This window comes from Zeugodacus cucurbitae, chromosome 3, assembly GCF_028554725.1.
Source record: "Zeugodacus cucurbitae isolate PBARC_wt_2022May chromosome 3, idZeuCucr1.2, whole genome shotgun sequence".
NCBI classification, from domain to species: domain Eukaryota; kingdom Metazoa; phylum Arthropoda; class Insecta; order Diptera; family Tephritidae; genus Zeugodacus; species Zeugodacus cucurbitae.
Window position 1 is genome coordinate 9,968,092 of NC_071668.1, and position 20,468 is coordinate 9,988,559.

The window sequence follows — 20,468 nt, forward strand, 5'->3', positions numbered from 1 at the left end:
GAAGGACCTCTCCGAGCCGTTCGATACCAAACGAGGCTTCAGACAGGGTGACTCACTATCGTGCGACTTCTTCAATCTATTGCTGGAAAAAATAATACGAGCTGCAGAACTAAATAGAGAGGGTACAATCTTCTACAAGAGTGTACAGCTCCTGGCGTATGCCGATGATATTGATATCATCGGAAGCAACAACCGCGCCGTTTGTTCTGCGTTTTCCAGACTAGATAAAGAAGCGAAGCGTATGGGTCTGGTGGTGAATGAGGACAAGACGAAATATCTCCTGTCATCAAACAAACAGTCGGCGCACTCGCGTCTTGGCTCCCACGTCACTGTTGACAGTCATAACTTTGAAGTTGTAGATAATTTCGTTTATCTGGGAACCAGCATTAACAACACCAACAATGTCAGCCTTGAAATCCAACGCAGAATCACTCTTGCCAACAGGTGCTACTTTGGACTGAGTAGGCAATTGAAAAGTAAAGTCCTCTCTCGACGAACCAAAATCAAACTCTATAAGTCGCTCATTATTCCCGTCCTGATGTATGGCGCTGAAGCGTGGACGATGACAACATCCGATGAGACGACTCTTGGGGTTTTCGAGAGAAAGGTTTTGCGCAAGATTTTTGGTCCTCTAAACATTGGCAACGGCGAATACCGCAGGCGATGGAACGATGAGCTGTACGATTTATACGACGACATTGACATAGTTCAGCGAATAAAAAGACAGCGGCTACGCTGGCTAGGTCATGTTGTACGGATGGAAGAAAACACTCCAGCTCTGAAAGTATTCGATGCAGTACCCGCTGGAGGAAGCCGCGGAAGAGGACGACCTCCACTCCGGTGGAAAGACCAAGTGCAAACTGACCTGGCTTCACTTGGTGTTTCCAATTGGCGCCAAAAAGCAAAAAGGAGGAATGAGTTTCGCGCTCTGGTGGATTCGGCTATAATCGCTTAAAGCGGTTCCTACGCCAAATATATATATATATAAGGCTCTCTAACTCCTTAATAGGGAATGCTTTACCTCATACTTTCTTACAATTCACCGCTTTATGCTTACTCATTCGCATGTTTTTTTCTTCTTCTTCTTTTCTTATTCCAGGCAATCACGCAATCGGTGCTGTGCGCAAATTTCCTACGCTACCGTTAAATGCGAACGGTGTTTGGATCGATCCGACAGGTGGGGTATGGCGTCAGGCGAGCAATTGCACAACAAAGGACCAACTTCCGGATTACGCACAAGTCACCGGGCAGCAAACGTTGCCATTACCCGATTATGAACGGTGAGTTATAACGCTGTTATTTTGGTAATTTTCAATACAAAGGCGCGCACACATACACCCAGAACACATATATTGTCTACAGAAATGTAATCAAAGTGTAGCCTTATCGCTTGCTTCACCTGCGCCCAGAAAATTAGTTATCTATTGTGTGTGCGAGTGGCGCAAAGCGCAAGCAAAACGGCAATGTGTAGCCTACACTTAGGCGCCCCAGCGTCCTAGCACAAACGGTTACGGCATGTGCGTGATGTGCATAATCTAAGCATGTAACGGCTTGTAATGGGCGGTATGTGTGTTCGTCGCTTTAACTATAAGCATATATTAATGCTTAGCACTCTTCTGCGTAGCTCTTCACCCCTTCTAAGTGAGTTCTTCCTTTAATTACTTTGCTTACTAATTTGCATTTGTGGTTTTATTTGATTTTGGTATTTTTTTTACTTTCATTGTGGTTTCGGTTTCTTACATTCGCTTCGTGCTTTTTTATCTTTGTTTTACCTTGCTTTCCCCCTTCCCCTTTGAATGTTTTTCATTTGTTTTTAGTTTCGCTATTTATTTCTGCTCTAATTTCATTTCCGATTTTTGCTGCTTTTCATTAACTCTAACTCTCATTTGCCACAACTTTTCAACTATTAACTGCCACCGATAAGCGTTCGCAAAAGTTTCCGTTAGCTGACTATAAAATTAAATGTTATAGCATTCTGTCGTAAGTTATCTCTTTTATTGCCTTGTTTTTCCGATTTTCCAACTAATTTAAAGTGTTTACTTCGGAACTTTAGTTCTAAATAGTTAACACAGGTTTTAATGGATACTAAGTTGGTCAAAGGTTCTGAGTGATTTATAAATACGGTGTTTACAAGCTGATCCAATAGATATCTTTACTGAAAGTATGATTGTTCTAGAACGTGCCCTAAAAATTATTAAGGGGCTATACTAGTGTAACCCATGAAAAATTAGGCGATTATGTTTCGAAGCTTTTTGGACATAACAAGGTATATTTTCAACTATATTTTAAGATTTTTTTTTTTACAAAAATATTGAAAAATAACGGAGTTATGTGTTGTCTTGGGAGGTACCAAAAAAAAAGTTTCCCAACTGCTAACATGATTCCGGCCGAATGAGTAGCTGAAACCAAAAAATTCAAAAAAGGTATTCAAGTTCAAGATATTTCCATACAATGTCCTACGATTTTTGACAAATATCCAAAATTAACAAAATGGCGTACTTCAGAAAAAAATGTCGGTTTTTTATTTAAAAAAATGTTTGCTTTTTATGCCAAATAGACAATTTTCAACAATTCAAAAATATCGTAGGTCATTGTATAGTAAATATATTTAAGAACATTCAGTTTAAATTTGAAGTCGATCGGTCAATTCCACTGTCCATTAGACATGAATTTCTCAACCTCCTCGTAAAGTAAGTCTTTTCAGCAATCCGAATCGAATTCAGAACTGGATATTCTGGTACAAATGGATATAAACTAAGTCGAATTACATTATTGTTGTCTTCCCATATGCCGGTATTTTAAGTTCAAACAATGGACCTATTGATCTTTGGATAGATGATTCAAACATTGAGAAATGATAACCCCAAGATAAATATGATAATACTAAAATAAAATCCCTTTTAGATAACAACCTTGAGATGCTGAAATAATTCCTCAAAAATCTATGAAATTAGTTGAAAGCCTAACAGATATGTAGCATACGTCCAACTTATTATATTTTCATCCGGAGACAACTTAGACAATTCGATTCGAAGATGACCATAGGACTGAATGTATTTCCTTATTATAGTAATTCTTCATATTAGAGACCTTGATTTCTAAATAATCTGTATTTCTGCCCACTATAAAGCCCTGGTAAAATCGGTACGATTACCAGTTTGTTATAGAAAATCCTCTTGAAGTTTGATTGTTCTGACATTCAAACCAAATATACTTATAAAATACCTTCCTTGCCCAACTTAAAGCAGAAATATCAGATTTGGTGGTTATTTCCAATCATTGGTTATATAATATATGTATTTGGCTGCAATAGCCGAAGCAGCAAACCGAAACTTCCTCAATATCTTGTTGCGTTAATTACATTCTTGGATGGTAGCTAGAAGAATCTTCAACTAGGTATCGGATATCTTAAGTACATGAGCTTGAATCATAGTTCTCCAATCGTTTGCTATAACTTAGTGTTATCTCCTAAATTATCTACTTAAATTGCGAAGAGGTCGATGACTGGAGCAGCTGCTTATTGGTAATATATTGCAATGACTCTGCCATAGTCCCCTCTTTTTCTGTAGTCAGCAAAGGCTACCTATGATTTTACTACTGTCTACCATACAAGAGCTCACGTCGCATAGCATGGCTATACAGCTTTTATCGGGTCTACTTTCGACAAGCACCTACTCAAGTGTTGAATACACTAATTAATCAATAAATTGATTAGCTTTAATTAGTGGGAACCTTGTTACTTAACCTCATATCTACTTCTCAAAAAAGCAACACCCCCAAAACTGAACCACTTCCAGTCACTAAGTAAACCGCTTATTTCACCCGAAGATCATATAATTAAAAACCAGCCACACAGCTGGCATAACAACAACAAACCATGTGGTAAGAACAACGCTTCAAAGCCATTAAAGTGTTACACTTGAGTGCATTTTTCGGAAAACTGCCGCGAATAACGCGACTAAGCATAACAAAAAGTGGAAAGAAATGCAAATCAAATTGCTGCCAGCTGGCATTTTGGCGCTGACACACGCTGAATGAAAAAACGCCAAAACTTAGTGAAAGCGAAATGAAATGGCTGCGTACATGGGCACGTGTTGTTCAGAGACTGGCATACCTTACAGGCGTGCTGTCGGCGATGCAGAAACAATTATAACAACAAGAAGACAGCGGCAATAAACAAATAGAAATACTTGCAACTCAAATAAAAATAGCAACAACAATAAAAGCGTAAGCTATAAAAAAGCGCAATGTTTTATAATGTCTTTTTGTTTTTATATTATTTGAGAATTCCCACTCACCGCCTATCCGCGCGTTATTAATACCGCGCTGCTAATAAGTCTAGCGTACTGTCTGACGGTGTTGTTGTTGCTCACGCTGATAGTCTGCCACTCAGCCCCATTTTCGGCGCGTTCGCTTGCCAACCGTCGCACCCACCCTCCTCTATCTGGGCTTAATGAATTCTCAGAGTTTTGGTGTAACCCTAGTCCACCTCTCTTTAACCCACTCCAACCATCCCTCCTCCCCACCTTTTGCGTGCTGGCAGAACCCATTGCGTATCCCTTTCGTTGTTGCTTAAAATTTAATGTAGCAAATGAAATGAAAACTCCGTCTCGATTCAACACCAACATCCCTGTGGTTGCATTTGTTTGTTTTTGTTGTCTTTAATGTTGTTATTTTTGTTTTATTTGTGGCCGCTGTGCGCATTTATTTACCTTATTGCGTGCGTGCATTGTTTTACATTTTTATTTAGTTGCTAGCTCTACAACCCCTTCTCCTCCAATATAAGGTACTCCCTTGTACCTTTGCAATCCTCCTCAATCCACTTGAAATAGACTTCATTTCCGTTGTAGCGCGTTTATATATTTTTCACTGGAAAATTTCATTACATCCGTTTTACATTTTGCAACGTGCGCGTCACCATAAAATTTATTGCCATCAAAGCCATTGTGATTTTTTAATATGCCCACGTTTTTACCCGTCAAACTCTCGGGTTTCCCCATACGTTAGTGTCTCTTTATTGCAGCTTAGCTCGCGCTGCCTGCTTCATACACTCTCGAACTGCTTTTAAATCGTTGATTTTTTTCTTATTGTTGGCTATTATAAAATATATACTACCGTTAGTGCAGCGCGTTAACGGGTTTTTTGGCATTGATCACGTGTTCAAATGTTTTTTGGATTGCCATCTACTTATAGCGAAGAAGAAATTCCAATTAAACCATTTAATTGGCACTTTTACAATCCCATTTACGGCTGCCATTTTCTATTATTTACGCTTACTCACATTTTTTTTTTGTAATTCAAATGAGTTGTTGTAAAAAAATAACGTGATCGTTGCTATCTCGTTCGCACGCAAGCGCCTTTCGACTGTTACCTGTAATTTATGTCAAATGGATAGCGGTAATTTATCGTTCGGTGTATTGACAGCAGAAATAAACAAATTTTCATTTCATTACTTTTTTTCTCTCCTTCATAGAATAGTACTGTATTATTTTAATAGATTTAAGAAATCTTCGCACTACAGAGATTTCTCAACATTTGTTGTGTTCCATTACATATGAAAATTAATTTACATCAACAACATCCATCCATCATCACCGTAATTCCGTGTCATTTTATTCTTTAGAGCTCGATCAGATATTGACAGATACCAAGAGTCCGTTACAAAATGCTCTTGAAAATTAAGACCGTTCCATAACAGATCTTATATTAATGTCTTCACACATGTTAAATGGCGGTATAGATTCCAGATCTAAACACGTTTAATCATAGTTTTCAACAAAGAAAGTGTTCCAAATATTTTTGCAGACAGTTGACGAAATGCCAGACCACGATCAGATCAAAATCTGAGTCCGTTCCCGTTCTCAATTGTTGTGCATACACATTTATGGTTTTTTGCTATTTTAGATCTTGGTTGTATTTTAACTTGCCTGGACCAGAACTAAGCTCTAATTAAGGAGTCTTCCAATCAGTCAAAGAATATATAATTTTTCGCTTCCGCTATATTATATTGCAGTTAGAGTCAAAGCTCTCGTTCTCCGGTGTGAAAGCTAGCATTCGACAATGAACTATCTGCCTATTCATAAATTTTTTATAATATATTGCATTTTTAAGATTCTAACTCTATGCTGGGATACCAGAACCTACTCTCTTCAGTCATTCATTACATTTCATTAGTGTCTGTATAGTCACTGTGGCAACAGCCGGTCTAAAGTAGTATTTATCCCTGTGAGAGACCAGACATATGTCATTATGTCCACGTATCATTTGCCAGAAAACTCTTGCTTTGAAAAAAAACAGAAGAGGTCTTAGTCGAGAAATTTTGAAGGTTTTCTGTTCATAAATGTTACATAGGATCCCAAATCACCACAAGATATTTCGACTTAAATCGAATCTTTGAATTAGGACTTCAGAAATACCATAGTGGGTCCAGGAAGGAGTTTTCATATTTAGTTTCACAAGAAATCCCTTTACCTACGTAATCGTGAAGCTATTGGGATGGGAATATAGATTTGATTGATTGTCTTAGTAAACTAAGTGAAAAAGTGAGAGGAGCAGGTATGAGAGCAAAAGTATTTTCCGACTAGTATCTAGTTTCTAGCTAATAGGGTCAGCATTAATCAGGCGCAGGTACTGGTTATAAAGACTGCAGAGCAACTAAATCTATAAAATTTAGTTTCGTCCGCGTCCATAGTAAGAGCTATTTATTAAAAAATGTATACTTTTTTATCCGTTCATTCCATTAGTACATTAGTACAGTCGTAAATAGTTTATTAATTCAGTTAGCATGAATTTAAATTTTTTTAATGTCTTCATTTAACGCGATTTATTTTGTAACCTACCGGCCAACGGTCATTTTCCGTTTCCGCTCACATGTTAAACAGCCATCACTACCCCAACTCCGTTGCCTAAAACCGACGAACCGCAGACCAGTTGCACTTGCTGGATAATGCTAACGAGCTGCGACCGGTCCAACGACACAACCCACGACATTCACAAATTTTCGCTTTCTTTTTATGCGCTCAATTGCTGGCGTGTGGGTTCATATATATATGTATGTTTCCAGATGTATGAATGTGCATATGCCTCAATGCATTTATTTGTAATTGTGCATGTCGCTGCGACCAAACAACGCTCATAAATACTCAATCATTTTGCCAAAAAACAACAACAATTTCCGGCAACAAAACCCCGGTCAAATGTGAAATGCAAGCGAAAAAGTGTGGAGCAGCGGTGTGAGGGAGGGAGAGTGAAAAAAGCAAACGGGAAACAACGCCGCGACATGCAACAAACCAATTGAAGTTTGGAACACATGAATCGAACATGCAACGTAATGTTGCAATATGTATGTACGCCGCGGCATATGTGGTTGTGTGACATATGCGCGCGGCATAGCACTATGCGGCATGGCATGCCGTGGAATATTCTCGCTGCCAAAGGGCAAGCGTTCGCGTAAACGCAAATGGCAAATAAAATATATGTTTGTACGATGTACTTCCGTTCTAATGAAAATGTTCGCTCGTTTGCCAGGAAATCACAACAACAATACTAGTGAAAACAAAAAACCACTTAAACACACGCACATTTCTTCTTCGCCAACTCTTAACTAACTGAAAATACATTTCTCCTTCTTTTTGTTCTCTTTCGGCAGGCTGACACCGCTCAATATGCCCGATTATGCTGAGGTTGCATGTTCAACATTCAAAACGCCCAACGGCCCACTGGGACACGTAACGCCAAACGGAAATGCACATGCCATATTGCAGCAAACATCCGGTGGCAATGGTGGTGCTGGTGTTGGTGGTATGGTTAATGGCAACAATGCGCCACTCAACGGTGGCATACACAATGCCAATGCGCTCTATGATAGCTGCGGCGCTTATGCAACAACGAATTTGGTCGCGAATGCCAAACTCTATCAGAATCGCTATGGCACAACTGCCGCGAAAACAACACCAGCCATGTCGGCCAACGCCACAGCCAACGGCAAGGCAATGCGCCAATTGAGCAATGCCAGCGGTGGCAATAACAACAATAGTCCAGCGCATAATAAACACGATGACTATCGCGCCGCTGGCATGTATTCGGCGCCACCGAGCGCACACTACGCCGGCCTCATCGATTTGGCCGCATCGAATCCTTTCAATGACAAAATGACCGCCTCTACCGCGTCTACGGCGATTTTGAGCGCCTCGCCAGCGAAAAGTGCCAGCAATAAGAAGTCGGACGCGAAGAGTCTATACGGTGGCAGCTGTGCTGGTAGTCAACAAAAAATCAATATTACCGAAAATAAACTGGATCTCATGAGCAACATTAGCCGCATTTCGCCCACACCGACCAATGGCTCGTGCGCCTCATCTGCCGCCACGGCATCCAGCTCCGTGGGTAGTGATAGCGCGAGCGCAACATCCGGCGTGCTTATGCCGCGCATGAATCCCTTTAACACTGGCAATATGAATGCTAGTAACAGCAGTGGTAACGCTAATCAACGACAACTACAACAACAGCAACTACTTGCCGCCAGTAATGCGTTGCGGCAGGGACTTGGCGCCTTTGCCAGCACCACATTGGCCGCGCAGATGGTAACCGGTGGTGGCGCGGGCACTTTGCGTCGTCAGCGGCATCCAAAAATCTTCAAAAGCGAAAATAACATTAACTTTGGCAATCTATATGGCAGCGGCAATAATGCAACAGCAGCCAGCAATAATAAATAACAACTGCTCATTAACCACATCGGCAGTGGCGGCGGCGGCGCTGACAATGCGCTAACACTTAGCGCGGCCACAAACAGCAGCGGCAGCGCCGCGCATTTTGACTTTCTCACAGGTGGCGAAGACGGCGCGCTAAGCGGTGGCAACGCGGCTTTAACTAACGCTATCAACGAGGCGGCTAGCGATTTTGGCGCCGCACTTAGCACATCAACGAATCAACTGCTCAATGATTGGGCTTCCAGCGCCAGCGTGGCGGCGGAGCAGCAATCAAACAAACATGCACCAGCGCATCACCACCAAGCAGCAACCCACCAACAAACGAATCAACAACATCCACACCAACAGAACTACAATCATAGCTTTGGCAGCAAACAGCCAAGCAAGCAGCATTTGTATGTGAAGGCGAAGGATGGCTCGTGGTCCACCGTATCCGCGGATGCCTATCAATCCTACAAGCAGCAGCAGCAGCAATCGCTGACACAAGGTGATAAACCACAACAACAACAACAGTCGTTAGCAACCGCAAGTCATAGCAGTAATTTTAATGCCAGCAATAATAGTTGCATTAGCAGTAACGGTAGTAGTAGTATTAATAGTAGTAGTAATAATATGGCGGGCGGGGCGGCTCAGAAGAGCTTTGATAGCTGCTTAAATGAATTCAATGCGTCGCTGCAGAAGGGTAGCGCTAATAATAGTAGTTGTAATTATAGTAATATGCCCGCCGCCCAACACACATCTACACACGTACAGCAATCGCAAGCGCAATCACAGTCGACAACAACAGCAACGAGCAAATATTTTAGCAGCTATGGCGCCAGCGATAAGGTGTAAGTCATGAGGCGTTGACGCGTTGCATTTCCATACACAGACATTTTTTCTCGCGTTCAAGAGCCAAATTTGTAGATGGCGCTCACTTTCCTAATTACAAAGCGCATTAATGTGTGTTATTATCGCTGTTCGCAATCATGAGATTTAGGTGTGAAGGTCACACACATACTTGCTTAGAAGTGAAATTAGTGACAGAACATAGTGTTCAGCGCAAGCTGATACCATACATACATAAGGGATATGCAGTTAGATAAAAATTGAAAAGTACACCGAAGCGTCTTGCGGAAGAAGATAAAACGAGGTGAGTATAGTTGTTGGTGTTTTGGTGCATAAGACTGGTGCATACTGACTTTAAATACAACAAAAAAATATATAAAACCAATATTCGTCGAGCACAAGATATAGCAAATATATGTATAGAGTAACAGGCATACATAGATTGAGATAGTATAATAAAAGCAAAAATATTCGAAAATGCACCGAAATTAAAGAAAAAGAATACTACACGAGTTATAAAATAGCAAAAAATAAATTCATATTAGACTTTAGAGGATACATCTTCACACTGAGCTTCTCAAAAAATGAGAAATAAAACGTTTCATGTTACATATATCCGTGGAATATTGTAGTTTTATGAGAAGGAAGAGCATTTATTCGGAACTAGCATGTCTTTAACAGTCTAAGTCACTTTCAACTCCTTTACCTCTACAGCTAACGACTTCACAACTTTATATATCTAATTTCAGTTAAGAAGTCTAGAACCCCTCTATAATTCCTAACCGTTACTTTTTGATATGAAAACCAGCCCAGAGAAATTAGCAAATAGATAAATTAGGGCGCATAGCTATCAACAGCGATCCAGGTTCGAACTCGGAGATATGGAAACTCCATCAGTCCCTTCTAATATCTCCCGATCGATTCTTTGTTAGGCTTTTCTGCTGTTGCCAAACTCTTTAAGCGACTGAAGCAATCCATTTCTCTAAGAGTTATATGCGTCAAAATAGAATATGAATTATTTAGATAGTTGTCGAATAGAAGAGTCATCAAATTAAGAAGCAACTAGATTTCGAAATCGGCCTTACCAAATTTATTTTATCTATAGCAACGAAGCGCAACACCATTTCCCTCTCGATGACTGAATTTAACATATGTTGTTTCAGATCACTTTGAGTTCTTATGCTGAATAAGCGAGTAACGAACTAATATGAGTAAGGTTATTGTAAAGCACACACTCCCATAATTACTATATCAATTTCTATTGCTGGCACTAGATCATCAATTGCATTTATAGAAACCCAAAGTTTTCTGTTCTACCAGATCCATGTGTTTTCATCTAAAAATTACACTTCACCGACTCCAAGTGTATATACGAGTCTTCGATAATTTCAGCTCTCAGTCTTTCTGCGTAAAATTGAAACTAGTGTGCTGATCTTTAGATCTGAACTTTTGAAACCTCAAAATCTAGTCACTATACAATGCCACTATGCACCTTAATACTACAACTTCGAACTGTGAATAAAAAAATAACGAATATCTTTATGAGAATAGAGTTGTAAATAGTTAAAATGCATTTAACAATGATTTGTATATGCTTTACTAAAGATATATACATAAGAAGCCGATAAGCAGATACTAAATATTAAAAGCAAAATTATTTATAAAGAAAAAATAAATTAGTAACTATATACATATATATGAATATAAATATGAAATATAGGAGTAATATATATAAAAATTAATATGATATATAAGAAAGGTATATATATAAAGCAATTTGATGACGTAAAAGTTGAAAGCATAATTGAAACTCATACGAAATTTATAGGAAACTGCCAAAATGAGGGCATTTATTTATAAAAAACAAGATTTTATTGCAAATAAAAATAGAAAAGCACACAAACACACCACCACAAGTATCGAGGAGCAAAGTTTATTATAAATAATTAGAGGGCATAGAAACGAAAAGAGATAAAAGAATTATGCAAAATCTATGATGACGCAAATATAGTATATTGAATAGCAGCAGAAACTAAAGCAAATAAGAGAGGAACGTAGGAAAGATTAACAAAAAAATATTCTCAGATCTTAGAACACAACAATGCTGCAGAATTAAGAATAATAAATCAGAAATATTTCCTTAAAAAATCTAGGAATTTCGCTCTCAAACACTCGAGCATGTACATAAATATATATGAGAATTATAGTTAGAACTTAAAACTCGAACCCTCCTGCTGATCCATGTAGCAAATATGTATGTAGTTGGAAGACCACGACAAGTTGCACCGCATCAATCATGCAACAAACAAAAAATAAATTAAACAAGCAAAAAAGAAAAAGCAAAAAACGAAGCGACAACGCGCGCAAACTAGAAATTTATGAAGACCTTACCGAAAATAAAAACGAAAAGAAAAACAAACAAAAATATTATCGTACTCACCTATAATTATGTAATTTGTAATCTAAAGCGAGAACCCCCCAACAACCCTCCACCTTTTTTTGCAGAGTGTAAGAGCTAAAACGAAATTTAAGTAAATGAAAATATTATGTACGAACGCTAATAATAAGGCTGTTAATTGTATTTGTAAAGAGTAATAATTAAATGATATTTAATTAACTATGTATTATATAAGCAAACTAAAAATTAAACCAAAGTAAATAAATAAATATGCTGAATAAAATAAATAAATAAAATACAGAATTTTGTAGTTATTTTATTTTTACCCAAATACAATCCGCCCATTCCATTACCTCAAAAATTGTATGCTAAAAGAAGTAAACCTGTCTGTTTTGCTATCCTTAATCCTTGCTTTACCAAAATTATATTACTTAAATATGGAATATTTGAAGGAACCAGAAAGAAACTACAAGATTTTTCGAATTTTTCATTATGGCACATCCGACCAGGAAGTGGAACCTTTTAATCATCGACATTTATATGGATTTTTGTATATTTTTATATTTTTTTAAACAGTAGTGTAGTATAGTATAGATTTGCTGTTATTGTCTCCTTGTCCATGTCAGAACTTTTCAGAAGTAATTATCCAGACATGGCAACTGTAATGGAACACCTTATCCCAATTTATTAGCTGTTTTATGTGTTTAAAATAATTTATTTTTCTTCCAAAAGAGGTAGGTACGGACGGAAAAATACTTTCGGAATATTATAGAATGGGATTTTTAAATAACTAAACGATCCGACAATCCGAAAAAAACATGAAAATATTTAATTTTTTTTTATTTGGAAATTGATTTCAAAGTATCTCTAATAATTATGGACGAAATCCGTAAAAAATCAAGAAATAACAAGTAAGGAAGGGCTATGTTCGGGTGTAACCGAACATTTTATACTCTCGCAATTTATTTATTTAACTTAATTAATATTATATAATACACAATTTGACCCACATATTCGTCATATATATTATATAAAGTCCATTGAAAGTTGAAAACCCTAATATTAGGTTAGAAGCACCGAGGTCCTCATGTTCGATATATGGGGCCTTGAAAACAAATGGTCCGATTTTGGCGATTTTTAGAATGGGGCTGCCACACTATAAACGTAGTATTTTTGCACAGTTCTGCACCGATATCTTCACTAGTGCTTACTTTATATGTATATTGTAAAGTAAACAATTCAGATTGTCTTCAAAGTTCTGGTATATAGATAGTAGACGTGCTTGTGAAGCGATTTGGCCAATTTTCACAACATATTATTGGGAGGTAAGAAAACTATTACAAACCAAGTTTGATTGAAATCGGTCAAGTAGTTCCTGAGATATGGTTTTTGACCCATATGTGAAATTTAGTGTTTCTGACGTTTTTCGTTAGTGAGGTAACCCACTTTTAGTAATTTTCAACTTAACCTTTGCATCGGAGGTGGGCGTGGTTATTATCCGATTTTAACTATTTTCATAGTGTGTGGTGGGGTACGTAAAAGAATCGACTGCAGATAGTTTGGTTTATATAGCTTCATTAGTTTGCGAGATATATACAAATAACCGATTTGGAGGCGGGGCCACGCCCACTTCCCCAAAAAAATTACATCCAAATATGCCCCTTCCTAGTGCGATCCTTTATTCTAAATTTTACTGTTATAACTTTATTTACGGCTTAGTTATGACACTTTATGTGTTTTTGGTTTTCGCCATTTTGTGAGCGTGGCAGTGGACCGACTTTGCTCATTTTCGAAAGCAACCCTCTCATGGTCCCAAGTTTAATTAAGATATCTCAATTTTTACTCAAGTTACAGCTTGCACGGACGGACGGACAGACATCCGGATTTCAAATCTACTCGTCATCCTGATCATTTATATATATATAACCCCATATCTAACTCTTTTATTTCTTGGTGACACAAACAACCGTTATGTGAATAAAACTATAATACTCTATGCAACAGGTTGGTTGTGCAAATCAAATGGAATATTGTAGAATGGGATTTATCCTAAAACTGACCGAAAAAAAAATGAAAGTTCATGAAAGCTTTAATATGTGAAAGCTCTATGCAAAATCGATGTCACACGAATTCAATCCCGACCGATTCAATGTGTCACAAATCAATGACAAATTTTATAAATATTCCAATATATTCATTGAAACTGGTCTTAAGTGATTTTATATTGGTCTTGAGACCAATCTTATAAAAAAAGTGTTCACGAAAAGATGGTTATATTCGGTATATCACCGCCGATGGAAACTACGATGAATCATAAATCGAGTTTTATTTTTTTAAGAATAATTTGGCAAATAATGTAATTTTTTCTACTTTGCTCCTTCAAATAATATAATATTTATTTATTTAATAATTTATTATAATTTTAAACAATTATTTTTCAAAATCTATGTTCGGTGTTAAAATATGCTAAGTTATTCTTAGTAAATTTTCACAAATTTTGAAATCACTAACTCAAATTAAATCATTGATAAATAATAGCTTAATTTGGCAGAAAACAAATAAAATCACCGCAAAATTGTTAGACAATTAAATAGTTAAATTTTATTTAATAAAGCTTAAACAGCCGTGCTATTAAATTGGTATGCCAGCAAAAACACGCAATTATTACAATTCATTAAATTTTTATTTGAACACATTTATGAGCATTTGATTTCACTTAGCTACACATTCGCACGTTATTTCGCGCATTTCGCACGCACACACGCACAGCCATTTCATACATTTCATTGAATTGCATTTCATTTCATATCCTCGCATGGCCTTTCATGTCATTACATTATTCATTCACTCAAATGCCAACTCAGTTAAATTTAATTGCAGCCACAACAATTTGGCCATTAAAACGTCGCCACAGCGCCTACATCGTTTTGGATAATTCCATGGATTTTATCATCTAAATGTGGACCGCAGCGCACACACCCATTTCAGTTCATTCTTTCCACATTTTTAAGCAATGGAAAACAACAACAACAATATTAGCACCAACACAGCAACCACCGGCAACACAGTTGATTTTTGCCGCAACTCACCCCTCTTCAGTTTTGCACTCACCACCCTTGTGGGTGTACCAACAAGCAAAGGCCGCTTGCGCCGTGTCCGCCGTCACAATAATTAAGTAATATTTCATTGCAAAGCAGCCAGCGTATATTGTAAATACTTTTTCGGGCTAACATAATGCTCGGTTGCGATTTACACCGACAGCGAAGCCACCTACCAGCCCACGGCACAGGCAGCTGGCGACCACAATTTATGCAAAATGCGCATGCAAATGCGAGAGAGTGCAAGTAAAAATGTTGAAACATTTGGAAAACGATCGGACCTTCAGCAAGTGGCGTACGCTACGCTTTCGGCTGCATTAATCGCCGCAACAACCGTTGGGCACAACCACCAATCCATCCAACCAACCTTAACCATTCAGCTCAGCTACCCACCTACCAACCAACTGTAAATGTAACTGTACAAGTTAGATTTCAATTAACCTAAAATGCATTGCTGTATCATTTAAATTTTAGCATTAACGGTCCGGCTGCCCCTGCAACATGCAACAAATGCATGCATATTTACTGCAATTCCAAAGCAAAATGTACTAAATTGTTGCCTTCCATGCCTTCTCTCACTACCTCATTTATCTACTCTCTTTCCTCGTCCTCTTTAATGGTATTTTGTGCTTTCATATTTATGACTGTAGCGATGTTAGTGGCCTCAGCGTGTAACATGTGGCATGTGGCAACATATGTTGCATCGAAAGTTGCAAATACGAAATCACAAATAACATTTTGTTTTTGCCATAGCATTAGATTATGGTTGTTGTTGGGGCAAATTCATTTGTCGAGAAATGAAATGGAATACCGGTATGAAATGAAAATGTAGCACATTGAAATCGGATTCTAGCCGTACGTGCTCGAAAATGCATGTGTACTATTATCTTTATGGATGGAAGAACAAATAGTTATATACCACAAGGCTGGACCATATTTCATTCTAACTCAAGTCACTACAAAAACATCTAAAGATTCGGTTCCTTTCTCCAAAACCTAAGATATAAAGATCCTGATTTCAAATCTGCGTAACAGCAAACAGTCCCTCGACCGCCAAATTTTAATCTCCGGAGAATTTCTGATTTCTGATACAAATAAGCCTTCAAGGAAAAACCCCATCTATTCTATTGTAAAGTACATATTCGTCCCAAAATCATAGCCGAAAAAACGAAGTCGGAGTTCCGCAGCGTTCATACGGTTTAATACTGGATAGCTGGACTTCATGGAAGCTCGATTAACGCTAGTGAGAGTTTCGGGCTCTTCCAGTGACTTACAATCTAAGCTAAGTGTAAGTTCGCTAGGTGACTCAAATCTTCTGATCTAGAGTCTATGGATCTCGTCTCATAAACAAATTTATGATAGCCCCAAAATGCTTTGTTGATATCTAATCGTTTCGATTAAACTTTTGAGTGAGTTTTTGTTTTCACAAAGACCGATATTCAGCTTTCCAACTGTGACCTTTTATCAGACGGTCTATCAGCAAATCTTTTTTCATCAGGAAGAAGGAAATATTATGGTATCTGAACTATGGATACTACACACTGTTGGAAATGGGAACCCAGAAAGCGAACTTTTTACCAAATGACCAAAAGTCCAAAGTAAAGTGATCAAGTATAGGAATATGCATCCAGCAGTTGATCTTATGACTTCTAACTCGAAATCTCAGAAGCCCTGTGGTACGAACCAATCTGCAAATATTTCAGAACGTAGCTTTCGAGCGCTATGTTCTTCCAGGAGCATACTACAATTTAGTTGAAGGTGTCAAAATTAGATAAATTTCAAAAGAACGTTAATAAACTCAACAGCTCCTACCAGTTAGAGCTATGATACTACCAAAGTTTAATAATTTAATAGTGCTAATTCCACTCACAAACAAAACTAAACACGAAACAAGAGTTAGTGCGCCCAAAATTATGCTTTGGCTACTTTGAATGCAAAGCACTCAGCAGCACTGAACAGTGAAGCAGAGAAGCGCACACAGAGCTTTTACTCAAATTTCTGTAGCCACCGCTGACCACCATGGGCCGGCTTACTCAAATTATATTTGTAGGCGTTCGTGCATTCAGTCGTAACTTTATGACCCTCTTATAACAGTTACGCAGCTATAGCGCCTTCAACAGCCGCCCTCTTCTCAGCACAAGCTGAAATTACTATTTACCGCTAGCGAACTACTGCTTGACTTGGACACTTTGCTTCTTCCTGCCACAAGCGGGGGCTGTGTTGCTTGTATTTACTCGAACAAATTATTTGTATCCCTCACACCAGAGCACCCGATAGTTCGTAACGTCTATTGCTGTCGCTACTATAGCAGTGGTGTATAGTTATATTTTATGCGGCTCGCCTGTGCCATGAAGAGTAAAGAGCTTGTTTTAGTTTTTTACGATGTCCTGTCGTTTACATTATCCTCTTTTTATATTACTCGTATATATTGAGAGAGAGCACAGGCAGAGGCGTAATGGCAACTAAACAGCAGTAACATTATTGACAACTATCTTCGGCTATTACTTGGATATAGTAACAACAACTATGAGTGCTTGGTTGGACGGTATTTGAAGATATGTATTTAGAACAACAACACCTTCAACAAAACACGCAACAACAAGTATGAAAGAGTCTTGTAATCATTATTGTTGCTATGAAGCTCCCGGCTCACCATTCAAGCTCATCATCATCATCATCAGCGTCTGCATCGTCAGCCAAACTAATGGCCTATAAAAGAATCAATTTTCAATACGTTTAAGCTACCGGCCCCACTACGAAACTCCACATAGACACACATACAGATAGTATCCTGTTGAACAATAGCTCGTTGGCTGCTTTGAAGGTCGCTTCTGGCAGTCACTAAATGCTATATCTAACGGTCAGCATTCTGCCGCACGTCTGTCAGTTGCCGATGTGCTGATATTGTTAAAACGCTGCCCTTAACAAAATGCTGCGTGTCTCAAGACTTCATTGCTTTATATTTTCTTTCTTTTTTCTCAATATTCTAGTTTCCTTTGTCGTTATTTATCCAATACAAAAATATTGTCGTAATAAACCCCACGCTTTTATTAAGGGTTAAGCAGCAGCATGTCAGCACTTTAGTTGTAACTAAATGCTGAAAAGCGCTCGCAGTTTCTTTTTTCAAGCTTCTTTATACTCAGCTGTCCCTTCCTGTAACTCTTTGTATGTATGTTTATGTGGCAAAAATTTATGTTATCAATAAAGTTCTTCGGCTATGGCAGCAAGCCGGATTATTAGCAGAAATAATGGCTGACTATCATTGACTGCGCGGCAACAAAAGGGTTAATGGGTTTTAAGTTGTTGACACTAACAAGCTGTTAGTTGGCACATAATAATAAAGTAAGTAAAATAACATTAGTTGATGACTTGCAATTTAAGTTTGAAGGGAGTTGAATTTGCAGAAATTGTAGCATTTTTTTTATTTAAGCGGCCTAGAAATTATTTTGTTTTGAGTAGTCTAACGTACAAAATTCGGGCCCTCAAAAGGGGTTCGGTTTTATTATTCTTCAGCAAATAGTATATGAACTTTGAACTCTTAAGGTAGTCTATTATTGATAAAACCATTAAGGCCACTCATTCTACCTTAAACGCACGCCGGATTAGTCGACGTCTTTTCTTATCTGGTACGACAACTGCCCATAGCTTCATATGTGACAACCCACAACGAACAAGACGAGACAAAAACGCATGTTCGCTTGGTTTCGGTTAGACCAAAATACATTTTTGTGTCTTATTAGTCAAAGACGTTTTTGAAATCATGGTTCCACCGATTCCACTATATCTTATGGCAGACATGATGAAAGACCTCTAAAGTTTCAGTGCTATACGTCGTTACTTCTGTATTTATTGCTCAGTTCAGAAAGTAATTTCAGAAATAACGATTCTACGCTGTATTATATAGATTTCGATGTTAATAATGATGTCATGATATATTAACTAGCCTCAGCTTGGAGGTTCTGACTTTCAACGGTGTCTTAGAAGCACAGAAAATTATTTTAATATTTATAATTAGACAGTTATGATCTTCCTGAGGTCATATGAGTGGTTTACTGTTGATTACTTCGAGAAGGCTACAAAAGTATCCAGTTAGGTTAAGCAATCATTTGTTCTGGATAGCTTTATGGCGGAATATTTCTTGATAAAGTTTCTAGAAGCGACTAGAAAGTTCATGCAAAGCACCACATATGATTTCATAAGCCTTCTAAAACCAGAAAGCAATAAATCATTTATTTTCCTTCTTGACCAATTTACTTAATCCAGAAAAGAAAAATCTGCCATTTTATTGCACATATTTTCGAAACAAAAATTACTACCGTTAGAAACAATTAAAACCAATTTATATTGCCAATAAATCTCATTGAAACCGTAAAAGCATTTAAGCATAGAAACGAAATTTATTTCTAAACTTCGACTATGAAATTTTTATAGTACTTGACCGTTTTCAATCACTTTTAGTTCCTGCAAAATCAGCCAAAAAGCTTGAACGTCATAAATTTATATTGTAAACGTTATGCCAACTGAAAGCCATTGCAGAAAGCATTGTTGACCTTTACGCATTTGATTGGGCCGGAAGAGACCAATGGAAATGGTCAAAGCTCCAAAGGAAAAAAGCAAAGCCAATGCAAGCAAAAGTCATATTTTTACGACCTTTAGCAGCGTAATATTTAAGATTTTACGATATCGAACTAATTCTATGTGATTCTGGTATAAAAAGGGGGCAGAAACACAAACACATAAATATGTGAGTATGGTTTATGGGAGTCCAAAGAGGGCATCATATCCCAATGGGGCAATTGAACGACGCACAAAAACAACATGTCGAGTATACGCATTACATATGTACATTGATAAGGAAGTGCACAGTTTTCTGCAACCCATGCGAATTGCTAACAAATTTGATGTCATAAAGTGTAATATTGCTAAAACCATACTTTTACGACTCGGACCATACATACCCTACACATAACTTCACAAACCAAAAGAAATGCGAATACATACATAGTAAACGGAAGTCAGAAGAACGGTCGTTGCGATTTAAGGCAGCAACATAGCAATAGCAACAGCAATAGGGCATTGTTTGTGTACCAGAAAAACAAGAGTAAACCGTACTCTTGTAATAGACGTTAGCACAGAAGTAATAAAAATTATCAGCAAAGTAAAATCGGATGAAAATATTTTCCAGTCATGTACAGCTGACCAGTGAAAAGATTCCTGGTGTACTGGCCAATGTGGAACCTTTATCAGGTAAACAGTACACAATTTGGTTTGGTATGGTTTGGTTTCAGAGAAATATTAATTTTGAAGTTGAGTTAAAGAATTTGGAACAGATTTTGTCAGAACATCAGGTTGATGGGATAATTATTTTAGATAAATGAAAGCAAGAAATAGTTGTTTAAAATATGTGATAATGTAATGGTTTCACAAAAATATAAAATA

The 20,468-nt window shown here is 37.7% G+C and overlaps 1 protein-coding gene and 1 long non-coding RNA gene across 3 annotated transcripts in view; one reads left to right on the forward strand and one right to left on the reverse strand.

Moving 5' to 3' along the window:
* The window catches only part of LOC105210900 (roundabout homolog 2), a 143,197-nt gene extending 134,338 nt beyond the window's left edge, over window positions 1-8,859 (forward strand). The window contains exons 11-12 of the mRNA XM_054227152.1: window positions 1,100-1,280; window positions 7,649-8,859. Coding sequence (XP_054083127.1) covers window positions 1,100-1,280; window positions 7,649-8,711 — 1,244 coding nt within the window. The 3' untranslated portion in view covers window positions 8,712-8,859. The remainder of the gene's footprint in view (window positions 1-1,099; window positions 1,281-7,648) is intronic.
* LOC128920244 (uncharacterized) overlaps window positions 1-20,468 on the reverse strand; it is a 60,904-nt gene that overhangs the window by 13,671 nt on the left and 26,765 nt on the right. For both annotated transcript variants that reach the window (XR_008470352.1, XR_008470353.1), the window contains exon 2: window positions 11,974-12,048. This is a non-coding gene — a long non-coding RNA (uncharacterized LOC128920244). The remainder of the gene's footprint in view (window positions 1-11,973; window positions 12,049-20,468) is intronic.